At 38.1% G+C, this 20,110-nt stretch overlaps 1 protein-coding gene across 5 annotated transcripts in view; it reads left to right on the forward strand.

Annotated features, from left to right (window-relative positions):
- slc4a11 (solute carrier family 4 member 11) overlaps positions 1-20,110 on the forward strand; it is a 150,000-nt gene that overhangs the window by 113,861 nt on the left and 16,029 nt on the right. For 4 of the 5 annotated variants that reach the window (XM_008398798.3, XM_008398800.3, XM_008398799.3 and 1 more), the window contains 7 exons: positions 2,946-3,030; positions 4,964-5,089; positions 6,785-6,898; positions 12,741-12,873; positions 15,094-15,167; positions 16,465-16,693; positions 17,104-17,210. In XM_008398798.3, the coding sequence (XP_008397020.2) occupies positions 2,946-3,030; positions 4,964-5,089; positions 6,785-6,898; positions 12,741-12,873; positions 15,094-15,167; positions 16,465-16,693; positions 17,104-17,210 (868 nt within the window). The remainder of the gene's footprint in view (positions 1-2,945; positions 3,031-4,963; positions 5,090-6,784; positions 6,899-12,740; positions 12,874-15,093; positions 15,168-16,464; positions 16,694-17,103; positions 17,211-20,110) is intronic. The other variant, XM_008398802.3, reaches the window with a different exon arrangement.

Consider the following 20,110-nt stretch of genomic DNA (forward strand, 5'->3'; position numbering starts at 1 on the left):
CCTTTCAGTTTCATGCACATCTAAGTCATATAAATGACATAATTTGATTAAATATATTTAAAAAAATAATAAAAATTCCCTTCTCTGCCCCTCCTTTCACTTAACTGTGTAAAGTCATGCTTAACAGGGAAATTAAACACTGGCTAATTGGATAATTTGCTTAATAAGCTGTCGTCTTCTTCTTTGTGGTTTTCACCGGTGGCAAGATCCAGTTGTTGCTCTTGCGACTAGTGTGAGGTCAAAAATGTATTTCCATTTTAGTTCTGCAAACTAAACCAATTTTGATAGGGCAAAAAACCCACCTCATCCTAGCGCCAAAACTTTTTTTTGAGTGTTTACGTTAAGCAAATTAATTTTTGAAATGTCAAATTTTGCAGCTTTAGATGATTTAAAGGCCATCAGCTATAGATGATCTGAAGTTTCCTAAAGTTCAAATCATGAATTTTGGGGGAAAAAAATAAATGAACAAGACACGTCAACCTAACACAGCCCATCTTGAGGCAATAAAACAATGTGAATTTGACTCCCATCATTCCAAAACGCTTAAATTGCTTAGAAAAAGAGGGGATACAAAGTGGCACGCACTTTTAAACGACGTGATGAAATGTTCACCAAAATGCACTTAATTTCATGGTTGTTTTTAATGTTGCCAACATACTTGGAGAAGCCAAGTTGAATACACACATACAGTCCACCACACACAGAAACCCATGTGAACAAATGCACGTTTACATCACTGCCTTGTTAAAGCTCTATCCTGGTTAACGACATCTAGATACCCTCCATTTAGCAAAAAAGAAATAAAAAGATGTTGAGTGGATGTCCAAACACACCAGAACTTTCTAGTTTTCTTCCAAGTCTCCCTCTTTGCTTTTTTTCCCACCATGTAGACTTAATAAGAGTTTTCTTCGAGCTAATGTTATGACATATCAAGTACCTAAAGGCTCTAATCTGAGGTGCTGTTAATTGGTCATTTCTGAGGCTTGTAACTCTAATGAACTACTCCTCTGCAGTAGAAGAAACTTTGTCTCCTGGGGCGCTCCTCGTGAGACACATTTTATCACAGTGTTTGATGATTTTTTATTTTATATTTTATAACTGCCCTTTGAAAACATTTTAAAGTTCCTGTAATTTTAGCTGATGCTAAATGTCTTAAAGATATCTTGAGATTTTAAATAACTTAGTTAAGAAATGCCTTTAAATGAATTACGACGATGGTGGAACAAAGTTGTTTGTAGATCTCTGAGCAACATCATCACTAAACCAAATAGTAAATGCTTAAAGGAAGCCAACATTGAAGCATAATTAGATTTTTACATCACCTCAGTGTATGTTATTGGAATTTTACTTGATAAATTTTATCTACAACTTTTTTACTTCAGTTATTCACCATAAATGTGAAGTAGAAGGAAAATACTTCATGCTTTCAAGAATTTGAAGCCAGTTGTATGAAACTCACCTCTTTTTTTTGCAGCCTCTAATAACTAATTGTTGATTTGTTTTTTGTTTTAAATATCTAAAATCCTGCCAAACTGGTGACTTGATCTTTCCTCTTTTATCTGCAATTTCATCTGGAGCTGCTGAACTCATTTCCTCCTTTCACTCCTCCCTGTTCGTTTGACACGAAACTTCTCCCAAATAGTCACATACACTGCACGTATTCTGTCCGTGGACTATAGAGATTTCATAGTCAAGTCTACAGATTGCCTACATTCCTTGTGGCATATTCCTTCATTTCTCACAATCTGAATGAATTGATGAGCTAGTTGGATGGCTAGCCTAGTGTTTTTTTTCTCCACCATACAACTGTCAGGGCTGCACATAGAGGCAGTCATGCTAGGCGTTCTTGCGACTGGTTGCACCGACTCCCAACATTATCATCTCTATCGCACAAACACAACAGTTCATTGTGAACACTGTTTCCTGTCTAGCAGTTTACCGCGTGAATCTGTGTGTCACCAAAAACAACAAACATCTGCATTGAGTCCATCTGAAATACTCGTCATGTACGTACATGTGGGCCTACGAGGAGTAAAGCACACCTGAGTACGTTGAGGGGCAACATGAGACTGCTACTGAATGTTACTCAACAGGTTGTTGCTAGCTAACCAACCAACCGTGCTAGCTAACCACACCACCAACCATTCATAGCTGGGAGGTTGAGCTATGAATGGTTGAGCGGCTAAAGCCTTTATTCTGCCTACAACCCCCAGAATGCCGTGTTTTTTTGGGTCAGAGTTCAGTGAAATTATTAACATTCTGTCAGACATATTTTTGTTGATAAGAAGTTGTTAGCAATAGCTATTGTTATTGCCGAACTAGCCAAATGGCTAGTAGAAAGTATTTGTAGGTTTCCATAGTGACATAGTCTTTGAATATGTATGATAGATTTCACAGTGTTCCCTGAGATGTTCTAAGTTCAGGATATTATTTTCCAACGTAGTCCATCATTAACAGCGTCACACCTGTATTCCTGTATGCTACATTCAGTCTTTGTCCTGCTCTTTGTTCTCTAACAAACCTCTGAGGCCTTCACAGAATGGCCCTGCATAAACACTCTCTGAGACTTGATGTATTAATTAGATAACTTCCAAAGGCTTTTGTTTGCGCTGGAATTTATTTGGGGGTATTAGTATAAAGTGGGCTTAACAGAAATGCTGAAATTTTAATCTGCTGGAAAACTTGTATTGATTTATTTATTTTCTTTACTTCCTCTTGGCAATGATGAATTACCGTGCTGACCTATAACATCAATTCTAATAAAACCCAAACATGCTTGTAGTTATAGCATAATAAAACATGAAAAACTAACGGGCATTATGTTTGCGAGGTACTATAACTTGCATTACTGTTTTTCAATTTAAAATTGAAGACACAGTCCTGGCTTTTCCTCGGCGAGTGACGTTTCCTTGAGGAAATCCTAACCTTTTCCTTTCTCTCCACAGTGTAAAGATTTCTTCAAAGCCGGCCGAGGGATTTATGAGGACTTGCGTCGCAGACTGCCTTTCTACCCTTCTGACTTCACAGATGGTAAGCTGGACCTGGACTTGTAGTGAAAGTGAGTCATTTGTGTTGCTTTGCCCCACCGGGGTGCCGCTGGCAGCGCCTCATTTATCTTTCACCCTATGCCTCACTGAGTACTGAAATGTTTTGCATATTTGGTACATTTCTTGGGGTTTCAGGTTTCTTATGCATAGTGCAGCATATTACTATACAAATCTGTCAAATGTGGAAACAAGCATACAAATTTGCATGCTCAACCTTCAGGCTGTATGTTTTTCACATTAGCCACTTAAATTTCAGGATGACACCTATTTTTCAAAATGGCTGCTCTCTGTGAGCCTTTTAAACCTAACTAAATGTTTTATTTTCACAACTTTCAGGAACTCTGTCACATCATATGTTTTCGCCTTTGGTCTTCATATTCAAACAACCTTAAGGTTATAATATGCAGCATTTTACAGTTCTCTTCATGGTTAGCATTAGTTTCTGCACATTTTTTTATGTGTTTAACAGTTTAGCGTGCCCACCACTAGTAATATAAACTGCTAATTATTAGTGCAAATGTATATGCTCCATTATAACCATGGCAGCCATTTAAAAAATGACCACCAGATAAAGGAAAAAAGATCAAGAAAATATATCGCCTCGTTCCCAAAATAATGGCCAAAGTCATTTTATGCCAAAACATGATTTTGGGGAGAAAAATAAAGGACATAAAAGGAATCTAGAGCATTCTTTTAGGAAGGTGATATATATTATTTCTAAGGTTCAAAATATAAATATGTATGATTTGACACCAAACACACTCATATTGTCCATCAACAAAAATAAGTTAAACACCAAACAATGATTAATAATTAAAATGTTTATTCTGGGTCCAATTATTAATTAGTTCATACCAAAAGTATTCATCAATGATCAGTATTCAGTTTTAGAGCCACAATAAATATCCTGTGTGATCATGGTGGTCATCATGAATTTTTCAGTGGCTAATGTCTTATTTTTTTCATCTTATTTAATTTTATTTATTTATTTTCAAAAAAGGAAAGCCCTGGGAACATCTATGCCAAATTAGGATCCACATGTGAAAGATTTTTGCTGAAACATCCAATTATCTGCTACACTATCAGCATTATATTTGAGTAAGTTAAACACTACAGTAATCTGTGGTGTCTATTTGAAAATCTTAGCTCTAGTACAACGTGTGCTTTTTATTTTTTCTTTAGGTATGTCTTTGCTATCCTTGGGTTTCATCCAGGGTTTTGCATCTTGTATAAATAACTCTAAAGTCTCCCACATGCCTCTTTATGTTCAACATTATTATAATATCCCAGGTCATCAACCACAGCATCTCCCTATACCTTACTGATGCAGTCGCTGAAGGCAGGTACTTTCACTGAGTCATCAACTCAGACTCTTTACCCACCGTGTGAGAAAGCGGCTCCGGTCCAGGTCACACACACGCACACGCACACACACACACATGTTAAATAATGCGTTAGTCACAACAAGCAGCTCAGCCCTTTACTCTCTCAACGCATTTCTGTTTTATTTAAGCTGCAACGGAAAGCAACACGTTCCTGAAATGTGAGTTTGATCAAATGTTCATCCTGCGAAGGTCACGGAAAGCAGCGATCACATTAGAGGCCAATTAAAATGTTTGATTCCAACATGAGTTATCCATCATTCATATGGCCGCTCCTAAAACGAGATGGATTACACAAACGCAAAACGCATCACTCCGGTTTTCAAAGGGGCAGTCGGTTGTGTAAGCCACAGTAGAATATTCTGACACACACACACACACACATACACACACTCTCTGGAGGTTCCTTATTGCAGGGGATCTAAACGATGGATTCTGCTAGCGTTTCTGTCGTTTTTAAATTAAAGTGCTGAGCCTCCTCCGCTTCATTATGAGATGCATATGACTCATGTGTTTGTGTTTGTCTCCCTTCAGGTATAGTTGGAAGTAATAAAACCCTGCTGAAGTACATGACCACAGCCATCTTCCTCTACATCGCCATCCTCCTCCCTGCGATTGCTTTCGGCTCCCTCAACGATGAGAGCACCCGCGGCGAAATCGGTAGGAGCGCAGCCAGCATGCAGACACTCTAATGTTCTATCAAACATGGGTCCACAAAGTAAAGTTCCCACTGAGGAGTAGTAGGGCCAGCTGGCTATAACACGGCTAACATTCATGTATAGTACAAACAGGTCAGTGTTGATCTAAGACAGTTTTAATGACAAAAAATATATTTAAAATATTTTTGGACTCACAAATAGAGTAAAGCTTTGACATCCTTTTTTTTAATTTAAAATTTTGCAATAAAAAAATCTTGATTCCATAAAAAAAAAAAAAATGAAATAAATCAAATACCAACTTTAGCTCATTTGCTTGACACAGATGACAACTAGTCTTTTTCTTTTGTGCAGGTTTGTGCAGTATAATGAAATAACACAGACACTGGCAGCTGTGCTGGACAGGCGCACAGCAGACGTCAGAACATAACAGTAGTTTCCCATTTTAGTCAAACGAGGCCAAAAACACGAGACTGTGACATTTTTCAGCTGTTTTTAGCTAACAAACCTTACTGTGAAATTTTAACATTGTAAATATTTTTCCCAAAATTCTGACATTTCAACATCCGATGGGCTCTGAGGTAGATGGAAAGCTAAAGTTAAACTAATAATAATAATAATAATAATAATAATAAAGGGAAGACTTGCACACTTGCAATATGTTTTTGATTAGGGAATATTATTACAACATGATGTAAAGCTCAAAAAAGTTTTACATAATTCTGCCCCTTCAATGTACATTAAACACTTTGGTTCATACCACAGATTGATACATGGATCAGTAGTCACATCCCTGCCATATATCTGATCCCATAGCAACCTCCAATAACTGGTCGCATACCAATAGTTGATCAGATTGGCTTTGTTTGGTTTTTCTTTTCTTTTTTTTTTTTGGTTTGTCATTTTTCCCAAATCAAAAATCTCAAATGGGAAGCTTTATTCTTGAGCCATACTTAATAATTTGAGAATTTTACAAAAAGGGTTTTACTTGTTTATTTTATTTTTGGTTTATTATTCTAGATTCTAAACCAACTTTCCAAAACATCAACCTTAAAAACATTTTTTAAGACATGGTTCATAACTTCAGTAGTGAAATATGTTTTACAGTAAAGCAGATGTAAAGCACTTTGAAATGCCTTGCTGTTGAAATGTGCTATACAAATAAAATTGTATTGATTGATTAATTGATTTGATTGATTGATACAGGAGCAGAATCAGAAGTGAAAGAGGCCAAGGAGTTTTATGAAGTATCATAACTTGCTAATAACTCGTAGTAATATCATATGTAATGTTTTTTAGTGCTGTCAATGAAAAATGTGTTGGGTTTTTTTGCTTTTTGTTTCTTTCTCACATTTCATGATTTTGTTGGTTGAGAACGTATTGTTGTTTGATGTATTCTAACTATAAAAACCTAAAGCCTGCATTAATCATCCCCCTAAAATTGAATTGTGTGTTTTTTAAAGAGTTTCTTTTTTTATTATTATTGTAGCGGGAAGAACATGAAGCAAGTATCTCAAGTTAATTTGTGGGTAAAAATAACAGATAATTCACCTAATAACATTCCTGGTGCAGAAAGTGAATTATGAGCTTCCTTCTGCTTCTGCTCAGCTGTGCAGCAGAACCTTAAGGCCATTCATGTTTATTCATCAGAACCTTTTCCTGTGTCTTCTTTGTGCGTGTGTGTGTCTTCTCTGCCCAGATGTTCGGAAGACTATCATTGGCCAGAGCATCGGCGGAGTCATCTACTCGTTGTTCGCTGGTTCCCCTTTAGTTATCCCTCTCACCACTGCTCCCCTCGCCATCTTCATCAGCGGTAAGCTCTCCTTTAGTTTCTTTCAGCTCGTCTCAAAAACAAGGCAGTCGTCTCTCACAGTTTTACACAGCAGATGAGTCTTAGACGTTGGGCAAATCGCTAAAAAGATGGCATCAAAAGTGGAGTAAAAGTGTTGAGCATTCATTACCCAATTGATAATCACAATACAATACTTTGTCCTTTCTGAAAGCTACACCTAAAAATTAACAAAAGTATTAAAAAAATAAAACTGCTCCAAAACTAACTACTAAGCTAGCGGTTCCCCTGGGGGGGGGTGCGGTACCCCCCCCCCCCCCCCCAGGGGCGTTCAGAGGACGGCAGGGGGCGCTGGCGGACATTTTTACAAAAGGGGCGCTGGGATGACTTTGGGGGGCGTTTGGACGAAGGTAAACTTTACACCTTAAATGCACAACAATGCCAGTTTAGACTTTGAGCAACTTGGTAAAACTGTATTATGTAGCATTAAACCATGCTTGGCTGCAACTGTATCTATGGCAGCTCTTCTTCTATTCAGTGTTTGTTAGCTTCTGTTAGCTTCTTGGCGCAGCTCCGTTCTCCTGCTACTGGTAGCTAAAATCACAACACCCTCACTGTGTGTCCCTCTGAAAAATGAACCCATTTAAATAAAGAAATCAAGAAATCCCTCCATGGGTGATACCACGATAGAGAGCGTTCATTTTATAGCGTTAACACGGTGCTGTAAGTGGTCCGGTATGAAACAGGGGTGATTGAACAACACAGCGCTTTGAAATTTCAATAATCAGAATGCAGAAATTGTTTCCGTTGTTTTAAAAGGTTTATGTCAGTCTGCCTTTTCCCCATCAATACTCTTCCCGACCGCCCTGCACCTTAGGGGCTTAAAAAAAAGATGTTCACATTGCGCAAAACTCTGAAACAGGAGAAGCGGGACATAAAACGGAGCGACGAACTATATGTGAATTATGGCATAAAAACATGTCCTTGGAGAAATCTGACACTGAACAGTGAAAAAATCAACACATGATGTGAAACGCATCATGCGTTGATTAGGCGGCGCAGCAGGCGATGAGATTACTGATGGTGAGCGTCAATAAACGATAAAATAAATCCAGCAACAGGAAAGAAACTAAAGTGGACATAGTGATAAACCAAGAGAGGATAATACTAATCAAATGAAACTAAATGGAAATGAATGAAGAACAAAATGCAAGAATAAACTAAGAAACTAAAGTAAATACAAAGGAATAAACTGGTATGGCAAGACCTTTTGAGCAATAATTAATACAGAGGACTGGATGGCAAGAATAAACAGACATTATTTCCACATAAAAGGTAAAATAATGTTGAAATGTCATGTGTTTGTTGAGACCATATCTAGTAATGAGAATAAATATATCTTACAGACCATAACAGTAAATAACTGATCACTTATTTATGTTTTTAATTAAATTTGATATATTTATTTCTTCAATATTATTTTTCATGTCAGTGTTAATGTCATGAGGCTGATGACTCCATGACACTTTCAATTTGACTCATTAGGATTTGATTAAGAACCAGATTTGTTCTATGTAATTTCTGTCCAGTAAAACTATTAATCTATAATCAATAGATAGGTCTATATAAAGATACAATCCATGTTTCTGTCTCATATTTGATTGGTATTAAAAGGTTCTGGAACTTTAGTTTTTCCACTGAAAGCTCTGGTTTGCACAATAAATGCCATGTGGGTGAAGTTTTATGGATGATACTCTGATGTCCCATTCTCCTGAAGGCAGCACAGAGCTGCACCACCAGAAACCGACAAAAACTCTAAAGAGAAGAAGAGTTATGATTAATGTAGTTACAGTTCTATCCATGTTTTAATGTTGCAGAGCTCAGTCGTTTTGCAAATAGTTCAAAGTTTAAACTGGCATTGTTGTACATCTTTTATCTGGTCATTTTGTGCAAGATTTAACAACTAGAAAATGGCACAAAATAAGAATAATTTTTCCACTCTGACTTGCTGCTGTTAGGCCTACCAATTTTAAGTTGAATGTTCATTGCATTTTTCATAGACGCCTGTGAAAATAATTTCTATTCCCATGGCTTTTTTGTTTTCTGGGAAATTATTTTTGATGATAAATACAGAAACAAGCATAAAAATCAAAACATCTACAATAGCGATAGGAATATTAATGATAAAATAATGGTCAGTGCAAAGTAGCCTGCAAATTCTTTGTTGAGGGGCGGTGAGGGACCTGGATAAAGGCTAGGGGGGCGCTGGCCCAAAAAAGGTTGAGAAACACTGTGCTAATCTAAATATTTAACCAGTAATAACTACTAAAAACTAGCAAACACACTCTGCAAGCCAAGTAAAACTAACTGAATAAGACAAACAAAAAATGACAACAAAATAAAACTAAACTACAAAGAAAAACCCAGAACATTTAGAACCCTGGGAGTAATGACATCCAAAGAGTTCAGCATCTGACCAGAGTACTCTCTCAAATATTTCACTGACTTGTCTAAATCTTCTGCAGCAAACTTTAATAAAGCTTCACAATACCTTTAGCAGTGGAGTCTTGTGCAGTGAAAGTTAGAAAAGCCACTTATGCGTCTTTTCAGATATACACTCTTGACTCCTCTGTCAGAAATCTTAAGACATTCTGTACCATATGATGGACGGGTATCCTTTCTTAATCTGGATTGTATTGCCTGTTTCACTCGCTAGAACATTTTAAAGTTTAAATGCAGCTGTAACAACTATCAGTATTTTTAACTCTTAAAAACATTTTTTTTGTGAATTTCTTGTTTCCTAATCAAATCATTCTGTGCACAGAGTGCTTTCTGAATACTGACCGGTTTCAGCTGATTTCTTGGTGTTCTGTGTCTTTTCACACACCCGTTTTTTCAAGTGTTTGAAACTTATTCCATTTGTCATTCCAATGTTTTGTTGTTTAATTCCATCTCTGGACTCATTTGTTTTGTATGTATGGATTACTGGTGGTTGTTGCTCACATCTGGTTTGAGTTTGATGTCAAAAGAAATATTTAGAATATATTTCCCCCAGAAAAAAAAAGTCCAAACGCTGAATAGTCGCCACAGAGAGGGACAGACCAAAATGTGTTGGTTTTTTTTGCCCATGTTACGTAACAGCTGGTTTCAGGTGCCTGCAGGTCCGCAGATTTTCTCAGGAAAAAAAAAGGAACAAGTAAAGCTTTTATTCAGTTCAGACAAAATGCAGCACATAAACCGCTGGACGGTTTTTTGCCCAACAGGATTGTTTTGTTGGTAGGAATGTAAATGAACTTGAATGGTGGAAACTCCGAAAGAGAGCAGAGATGAAGAAAAGCAGCGACTTTGATGCCAAGATTTAGTTTTAATACCGAAGCTGTTTGGCGGGTTTGCGGTGGGATGATCTTTGAAGTAAATGGGTTGGAACTGTGCAGGGAACATTCTCATGGGGATAATTGTAGTATATTTCCAGCAGCTTTCTGAACGGAACAAAGGCTTGTTTGTAAAGTTGTGACTCAAGATAACAACTAAATTATTATGGTTTTTAACAAACTAATTACAGTTCTTTTTTTTTCTTTTTTTTTCCCTTTTCAAGATAAATTAAAATGCATGTTTCTCTTTAACTCTTTGTGCGTCCATGTTTGAGATCAATGAAGCCACCGAGTGCTTCTGTAATAAATGCTGTCATTATTGGAGTCTGGAAAATATCTGAGATGGAATCACTTCTAACCAATTGAATCTGGGTATTTTTCTTTCAAATTGTTTTTGAATTGAAAAAAGAGTTTGCTCCTCTCCCGATGTCCTTTTTTGTTATTTTGCATGTTTGTCACACGAAAGCATTTGAGAATGTTAAACCAATTTAAATATTAGTCAAAAACACCACAGGTATTTAAAACTGCAGGTTTTAAATGAAGTTCATTTATTAAGGAAGACAAAAAAATCCCCAAAAAACATTTATGCACACCCCTCCATACAGTGTCTTGCAAAAATAAAAATAAACACACCGCATTTTCCACATTTTGTAATGCTACAAATTTGAGTGGTTCTAACTGAGATTCAACGTCGAACACCAAACAACCAAACAACCAAACAAAGTAGAAGAAATATCTACAAAGTGAAAAGTACTTTGTGCATTTGTACTTAGCCCTCTCTTTTTTTTTTCTTCTTTTTTTTCATTTTCTCTTCAGAAGTTGCCTAATTAGTAAATTGAGTTCACTTGTTTTTCATTTATTCTCGGTATGGAGCCAGCTGCGCTGCGAAGGCCTCAGAGGTTTGTTAGAGAACATTAGAAAACAAACAACATAATGAAGACCAAGGAACACCGCAGACAGCTCAGGCAGAAAGCTGGGCAGAAGTTTTAGGCAAGGTGCAATTATGATGTCACCCAACTTAAAACATGTTAGGGATCATTGTTCGATGCAACGTTTGATGCAACGTTACGGCAGCGCTGCAGAGACACAGCCGTTCACCAAAACAAACAAGCAGAACATTAATAAGAAAAACCACGTAGGAAATACAAAATACCTTGATCTGATGGGATTAAATAATCCGAATGTATGGTTTATATGGATACTGAATTATTTAATATGATTGTGCACCAGTTCAGAATAGAAGTACTGACATGCACAAAGTTGTAAAGTTTCCCTAAAAACACAGAAGAAGAAGCTGTTCCTCAGTTTCTGCCAAACGTAAAACCGAACAAACAGTAGTGTGTTGGTTCCAGAACGGACCAGCACCAGGTTCTAATAAAGCTCCAGGAATTACTGCACTCCCTAATTACGCCTCCTGCTGTCTCTGAGGGCTTGGACTGACCCCATGTGCGATTTTATGGCTTTTTTTTTTTTTCTTCCCGCAGTGGTTTTGGGAAATGACGGTCTGACGCGATTACAAATTCATTCCGATGGAGACGAATCCGATCCAAATATTCCAATCGGGGCGTCGGCATGTCATGTTTTTTTTTAGTCAGACCGACAGGTTTGATCTGATTGCTTATTTTCTTGTAAGTGTGCCTTCTACAAATCTGAGTTTCGGAGAAGAAAATCGAGAAGAAACGGCATCATTTAGAGAGAGGCTCTAGGAGTCTTGTATAAAGTTTCTCACTAGACGTGTGTGGATACGAGACCGTCTTTATGTTGTTCCTTCCACTTTACAGTTATACACTACTTTGTACAACAAAACAAAAAGTGTGTTTGTAATATGAGAACATGTAAAACGGTTCAAGAGATATTAATACTTTTGCAAGGCACTGTAAGCATTTATTCCTTATACACACACGTTAAAGGGTCAGTATTGTGTAAAATTGATATTTTTGAGTCTCGTATTATGTTACAATGTTATTCCCTCTTAAAAAAACATACCTAGAATGTTGCTTGGATTCTTTCATGCATGTTTGAGAAATCCTTGAATCTCCATGGCAACCATTCAACCATTGAAAAATGCCTGGCTGGACCTAGCCCCGCCTTCGAGACAAAGCTCCGCCTTTTAGTTGCAGTTTCCAAGCTTCTGCCTCACAGAGCAGCTCTCCCCCACTACTTCTCCATGTTACACTGGTAAAAATGTTCCTAAAGGGTTAATGGAGGAGCCATGTTGTAACAATTTCCTGAAGGCAGAGTTTCAGAAAGAGCAGGAATTTTTAAAGAGACAGAGGCCCAATTTCAATTACAAAGTAAAATTTATTTTGTCATATTTGACATATGCAGCATTTTTATACCAATTGAAGTTAACATAGTTATTTGACTGCACTATAAAATGGCTCTATGTGGCTGGACAACACACAATACTGCCCTCTTAAATATTTCCCATTGTGTCATTCAAATGTTTTATATTTATATACAAGTATATATGTTTTTTGTCTTGTTTACTGTAGTGATCCGAGGAATCTGTGATGACTACAACTTGGATTTCCCAGCTTTCTATGCCTGCATCGGTTTGTGGAACTGCCTCTTCCTAATCTTGGGAGGGATCTTCAATGTCAGTCTGCTGATGAAGCTCTTTAAAAGGTACCACTTATATTTGCGTTTTCCTAATGGGTCACATTGGTTCCAACTCCACCGACCTGTAACTGCTGCTGACAAAATCTATAATATTAAAAGCCGACAGCATGGCAGATCTTGCTAACTAGCTTGTTCTTGTTTTTGGGATTGTTTTTTTTTTTCTTTTTTGTCAGCATTAGGTTTTACAAATTCAAAGACCTATTATCATTTCGCAAAAAAATGTGGATGCTGTGAGCAGGAATGGCTCATAAGTTTTTATTTGTGAGTAAAAGAAATGCAAATTCTAATGTTTCTGTTAGAATTTCTCAGATGCTTGAGTTGCAGCTAAAAACATCCAACTTTGATGGTTATGTTGCTCCATTGCCATTTTTACCTTTACAGTTTTGGTTATTTCCTATTAGAGTCTTATTTTGGTTACTAAAACCATAGCTCTTGATTTGCCTGTCGTTCTACGTTTCTGTTCTCATCTCGAGCTCTGGGTAACGACAGACAGAATTAGATCATAGAAACAAGCAGCCGAAATGAGTTTCCTCCGCAAGGTGTCAGGGCTCTCCCTTAGAGACTGGGTGAGAGGTTCAGTCATCCAGGAAGGACTCAGGGGTAGAGCTCTCCCGGGTGAGGTGTTCTTGGCACGTCCTACTCGGAGGACATCCAGAGGAAAACCCAGGACACGCTGGGGGGACTGTGTTTCTCGGCTGGCCTGGGAATGCCTTGGGATTCCCCCACTGGAGCTGGTCCAAGTGGCTGGGGAGAGGGAAGTCTGGGTCTCTCTGCTTTGGCTGCTGCCTCTGCGATTCTACAATAAAAGAGTACCATCTGCTGTTTTGCACCATTCACACCCTGCAGGAAGATTCTTGTTAGAAAATATAATTATCTGACTCTACTGAACAATATCTATCAGCAGGAGGTCACTTGGTTATTACTGGATGACTTTTTCTACTTTTACTGTTTTTTAAGCTCAAATGGGGATCACAACCAAAATAAATGGGAACAAAGTACAACACAAAGTTTTCAGATCTCAGTCAGTGGCAGTGGGAGTGGAAGAGACTGGGAAGTTCTGGTTCTTGTATCCTCCTGCTGTAGGACGGTTCTGGGCAGCTTGGGGTTTGTTTTGGCTTTTGGCTTATCTGGCTCTTGACTTCCTGCGCTATTCTACTCTAATAAAATCTCGCTTACAGCACAGGTTGGGTTTTCTCCTCTTCACTTGGATTCCCTCCTGTAGAATTTCTATCGGCTCAATCAGCGAACAGAGGAAGAAGTTGTGAGAAATGAAGTCAATTTTCTGTGCTGTTTTAGAATTGTAGTCTGTCTAGAAATGGCAGAAGAGGAAGTAAATAAAACCATTCAGACCGTGTTGGCCATGCTTCTAAATATTGAATAAATATTAACCGCTGCCTTGTTCAGATCAACACTTCCCTCTTCACAGTGGAGGATGGTTGTTTGTAGCACAGGCAATTTCTGGTAAGCTTCATAGCACCAAACTGGTACAGTGTATACATCATGGGGAAACGTTAGTGATTGGGTAAAGATTAAAACTTTATCCAATCCGTTGGAGGCTAGCAAGACTATTGAGAAACGATTGCTAGCCTCCAGAAATGATTGCTAGCCTGTAGCTGGCTTACAATCATTTTTCATTAGTTAAGAGCCCAGACGTTCTGTGTGAAGGACTAGTGTCTGGTTTTTAACAGGCTGGCTCCTGGTGGCAGGGTGCCCATTTTTTAGGTGGAAGATGTCTTTCAGGCTTAGAGGCTGGTCTGGTAATCGAGGTGGTTGGAACTTGTCAATTGGATTTGAGTTGTGATGAAGCCCAAAGACCCTCAGGGATGTGCAGGGTGACTGGCTTGTGGAGTCTGAACTAGGCAGTGATGAGTGATCACGAGATCCATCACCACTATAACTGGTGGATTTTCCTCTTCATCACTGGAAACACTTTGTGTCGTGTGTGGGAGCCTGATAGTCTTGTCTTGACCAGCACTGGAAGACACTGTAGCACTGCCAGATAAGGTGGATCTATGCCATACGTCTTCAGGGTCTGAGGCTATATGCCAGACATGGAAAACTGGGATGCACTCCATGCCATGATGTTCAGAATTTAGGTCTCATGGCATCTCAAGGTGTCAACATTGCTATATATATGGGGTTTTTTTTGTCATAGTACCCCCAAGAATTTAAAACTACTTTCACCCCTGCTTGTAGCTAAGCAACAATGTACAATGTGTTTTCCAGGTCAACAGAAGAGGTTATTGCCCTGTTCATCTCCATTGCATTTGTAGTTGATGCTGTCAAAGGAACAGTCAAAAGTAAGTAACAGAAGCAGTCACTTTTTTTGTTTTTCTGCAACACTTCAATCTGTGACTGCTTATACTTCTTCCATATTTTGATATATTATTTGTATTTTATTATTATTATTATTATTATTATTATTATTATTTGTGATAATTAAGACTCTGCACCCATCTCAGCTTTTACTGTTATCACAAGCAAATTTCCGATTTAAAGCAGGCAAAAGTTTTCCAACACAAATGGAGTCGTTAAAAGATAACTGCGACATATTCTCCATACTGGTGACACGTTACTGGTGTCTTTTTAATAATGTTATTTGCTGGAGCTACTTTCTAATTATGCCTGAGGAATCCTTCGTTGACCGAGAGTGCCAAGATCTCTTCAGCTAATCAATTAGTCATTTTAATTAAAACCTGTCCAGTCCTTTTTCCTAGTGACATTGTTCTTTGTTTCAGCCATCTGCAAATGGATCTTTACAAATCTGCTGCGTATTACTTAGCATTTTGTTTTCTATTTAATGCAAAAAACATTTGTATTCACTCGCTATTTATGGCTAATTCACAGACAAAAGAGCATGAATAAAATCAGCTCTCTAACTTTGCATTAATGCTCTTGCTTCTAGATATTACTATAGTTTTGTGCTGCCTTCTGGTTTTCAGACTGAAACCACAGAGCAGGGTGTCTCTGCATCTTTAAAATCTCAAATTCATGTATCTAAAGTCAGGCTGTTAATGTGTTAAATTAATGTGTTAAATGTATTTATTATATATATGTAATAATGTTAGCCTTAAATAAACTTACGTTTTTTTTTTTGTTTTGTTTTTTTCACATGACTTTTCTGTCAGCCAAAAGTTTGATTCACACATTGGATACTTGCTTTCTGTGACGTGGTTGAGGCTACCGGTAACAAGCTGCTAATATATCCTTAATTGCTAGCTTGTTGCGTTTATCATGAGTCGGTGTAAGTTTATCGGCAGGTGGCTGGACGACATTCTTCTCGGCACTGAAAACAGACCCTGACCTCACCATCACTTTGGGGAAACTTGTGGTGGCAGGAAAACCCAGTGGAGTTATAAAAAAGTTAGGCAGAGCCGACAAGGATTTTGGATTTCAAATGCTCAAAGCTGTCCATCCAGTCTGTCACATAAAATCACAATAAAATAAACCAAAGCTTTTGGTTGTACAATTATAAAAATGGAAAGGGTTCAACGGAGTTTGAATGCTTTTCAATTTACCTAAGAAAAAGAAAAACGTACAAAAATGTGTGTTTTATTTTTTGTTGGTTTGTTTTGACCACTGTGATTCTGGTTTCAGTCTTTCAGAGGTACTACCACGCTCCAGGTCTGGAAAACAGGAGCATAGCGGACCTTCCTCAGGTTGGAGACCTGCAGGGAGGAAACGGGAGTGAGGTGATGGTCGGGTCAGTGTTCAATGCTCTGCCTGAATCTTTCATCCAGTGCACTCGAGAGAGGCCCGTCCTTTGCCTCCTGCTGATGCTCGGGACATTATGGATGGGCTATACCCTCTACCAGTTCAAAAGAAGGTACATTCTGCATTAATATTCCGAGGCACCTGAAAGATTAATCACTGGAGAACTTTAAATCACGTTTGGCTGGGACCGCTGCCTTGCTGGGATGGATGCTGCAGAGCAGGACCTCGCCTCTAAGGATTGTAACTTTCCAGACAGAACTTGCTAAACTCACTTTTCTGTCAGAACTTCAGTTCCAGCCTGTGATTTAATAAGCATTAATATTCTACTACTGATTGCTCTCTGTAATCAAATCAACCTCAAAGCTGGATTCAATTGTGTAAGCAAGAGGCGGAGTAAGGTACTTAAGCAGTGTCAGGATTGCAGCCATTGTCCTTGTCTTGTCCACAGTAATTGTATTCCTCCATTATTTGTCTCTCCTTGCTCACTCCAATGTCCTTTCTCTCTCTGTCTCCGTCTCCCAGTCCGTTCCTGCATGCCAAAGTGAGGGAAGTGCTGTCGGATTGCGCCCTGCCCATCTCAGTGCTGCTGTTCTCCTTCATCGGCTCCTACATTTTTAGCGACATCGAGCGTTAGTATCATTTTTCTTACCTCTTGTTTTGCTCCAAATGGCTGGCTGAAGCTATAGCCTGTTCAGTGCAATGTGAACAGAAAACAGCCGCAGGAAGTTTGTTTGTAGTTTCCAGTAAAGCAGAAATAGATCTAGGTTCCAGAAAATTGGAAAGACACCCAGAAATATAAATGATCAAAGTTTATATTAAAAAGTATTTACTAGTATCTGTGCATCCCTAAAAAGTTTTAAATTCATGTATGTAAAATTAAGGATTTAGAATGTCTTGATTCCATTTAAAAAATATAAGTTGGCCTTAAATGTGTTCTTTAGAAGTCATACATTTCGTGGCAGGACTATTTAATCTTATATATCCTTTGTAGTTTTTTTCTTGTGGTATTTTTGTGTCAGGCAAACATTTGAGTTGCCTTTAAATCGCTTCATCCTTGCATAATATGAGGGAAGTAATGCTACTGGTAACTAGCTGCTAATGTACCCTTGCTAGCTGGCAAAGGTCTATATTAGCAGATAAATTAGCAGGAAGCATTGGTTCTGGTTCCTGCAGTGGAAATGGAGGAATAATAAAAACAAGAAAGCTAGTGTAACAGTTATGGGCTTTGCAGCTAACTGCGGCTACAAGAGCAGCATCAGAAGATGGTTCTTTAAGGAGCCTGAGGTGTGAATGAAGATACGAAGCAATGGTTTTAGTTTTGCTGTATATATTAGTGATTTGGGGAAAAAAACAACAGACAATTACAAATGTACAATGAGAGACAAATTAACTCAAAATAAATCAATTCCAAGATCATAAAGTTCTTGTCCTTATTCCTAGCTTGCCATCCTTGGATTCAGAAGAGGATCTGATCCATCAGGAATAAAAACCCGACCTAAAAGGCCAGAAAACCCATCAAGTGTTTTAACAAACAATTATGTGCAAACATACAAATGCAATAAATATCAAATTCAAATGCAATTATTAAATGCCTAATAATTAAACATTTCAATCAGGTTAAATTAACCATAATTTAAATAAACAAAAAGAATATCAATCATATTTCAAACTAATCAATTTAAAGTTAAAGTTGAAATCAAAGTTCACTTTCAAAATATCAATCAAGAAAAAGAAAATAAATTAACTCAAATACTCAGAGTGGGGAAAAGAAAAAAATTATTAGCTACATCCCATTTTAATCAATTTAATTTGCTACATCCCATTTTAATCAATTTAATTTGAAACTCAAAACAAAAAGTGCCAGAGCTTGCACAAAATCCGCGATCAGGTTACCTTTGTGAAGAAGGTGGGGCGTACTAGACCACAATCAGCTGTGGCAATCCCGTGACGGCCAAGGTAACAATGCCAACAATTCTAATTAAACAACGCTCCAATGAGCAATCGAGCAGAAATGTCATGCTAAACCAATAGTGCTATCACACAAACAAACTCACCAATAGATCAAATCAGTGGATGCAAAGATTTTGATGAATTTGCCAGGAAGATCCCAAACAGCCAGCCACAATCACAGTGGAACAGGTGATGTAGTTCAAACTTCGCTGGAGGCGGGGCTTTAAATAAGTTGGCAAGTTTGGGGCAAAACAGGAAGTGAGCCCGCAAAAATAACTTTTTGACTTTTGACTAATTGCGGGTTACACTAGCTTAAAAAAATGCGAACTATCTAGCAAGCTTGATTTTATATTTTTTTCGTCTGTTATGGTTTAAGTGCAAATTTATCAGCAGTTAGCTGGACAACGTTCATCTTCGCCATTGGATCACTCCTGTTTCAAACCTGCGAAATAACTTGGCACTACGGTGGTAAAGGCTGTTTGTTTTTTACAATTCTGACATCATACGGGTCTTAAATTTCACCTCCAAAAGTCATAAATCTGAATTGGTTAAACCTCCAGAAACCCAGATTTCAATGCACAGTTAGAGCGTAGTGTTTGATTGATGAGTGACTCCATGTGAGCACACCTGCAGTGGAGGAAGGTATTCCTATACTTTAGATAACCTAATCCCAGCTGTCACTTCATCACTGCCAACAGAAAATCAATGCACTGTGTCCACTGACCTTAGTTGGTAGGTCTATAGATTTCTGATCTCTGTGGTCTGGTAGAAAATAATCAATTTTTTTTAAAACTCCAATAAGTACCTAAACGTTCCCTTATCAACCGCAGATTCGTTATCATGGTTCCTCAGGCCTTCCATCAGAAGTGTTGCAGAGGACCTTAAACTTTTCAAGTACAAAAAGGAAACGATTTCTTTCTTGTAGGTAATCAGTTTTCTGATTGTACATTTGCCATTCAAGTAATTCAAGTGGATAAAAGTTGAGGAGTTAGCTCTTTAGCTCTGAACGTATGGATTTTGAAATCAGAAAAGCTGTTTGGAATGTAAAAAAAAAAAGTTGCTGTGTTTTGGAGCTCGTTGTTCAAAACAAGCCATAATGCAAGGCATGAACATACTCGACGCAAGAAGAAAGCGTCAATGACTGTTTTTCCCCCATGTAATTTGTTTCTATTGGCCCTCAGGAAACTACCAGCTAAAGAACAGGAAGTAAATAGAAACATGCACCTGTGCCAATCATCGTCATCCGACCAACACATCAAGATTCTGTTTTAATGGCTTACCCACAGTGGTTCTTGCCATAAAAAAGTTCCTCTCCTCAAGGCCAGCAAACTGCCAAATCTGCTGCTTGTATAGCGGCGCTCCCACCTGCTGAGTTCAGTTAATCAAGAGCTTTAATTGGCAACACCTGGCTGCTACCTACCCTGACAAATCCAAATCCTGTGGAATCTGCAGTAGATGGCAGAACGCCGGCTGCAGTGTAAAGTTTTCGTCATTTAAAGTGTGTTACTAATATGCGACACACACACCCCGTTACACACATCAATACATTGTTACTAGAAAGGCTCTTTCCAAGGTGTTG

Source organism: Poecilia reticulata, chromosome 22 (genome assembly GCF_904066995.2).
Source record: "Poecilia reticulata chromosome 22, P_reticulata-male-v2, whole genome shotgun sequence".
In the NCBI taxonomy this organism is placed as follows: Eukaryota; Metazoa; Chordata; class Actinopteri; order Cyprinodontiformes; family Poeciliidae; genus Poecilia; species Poecilia reticulata.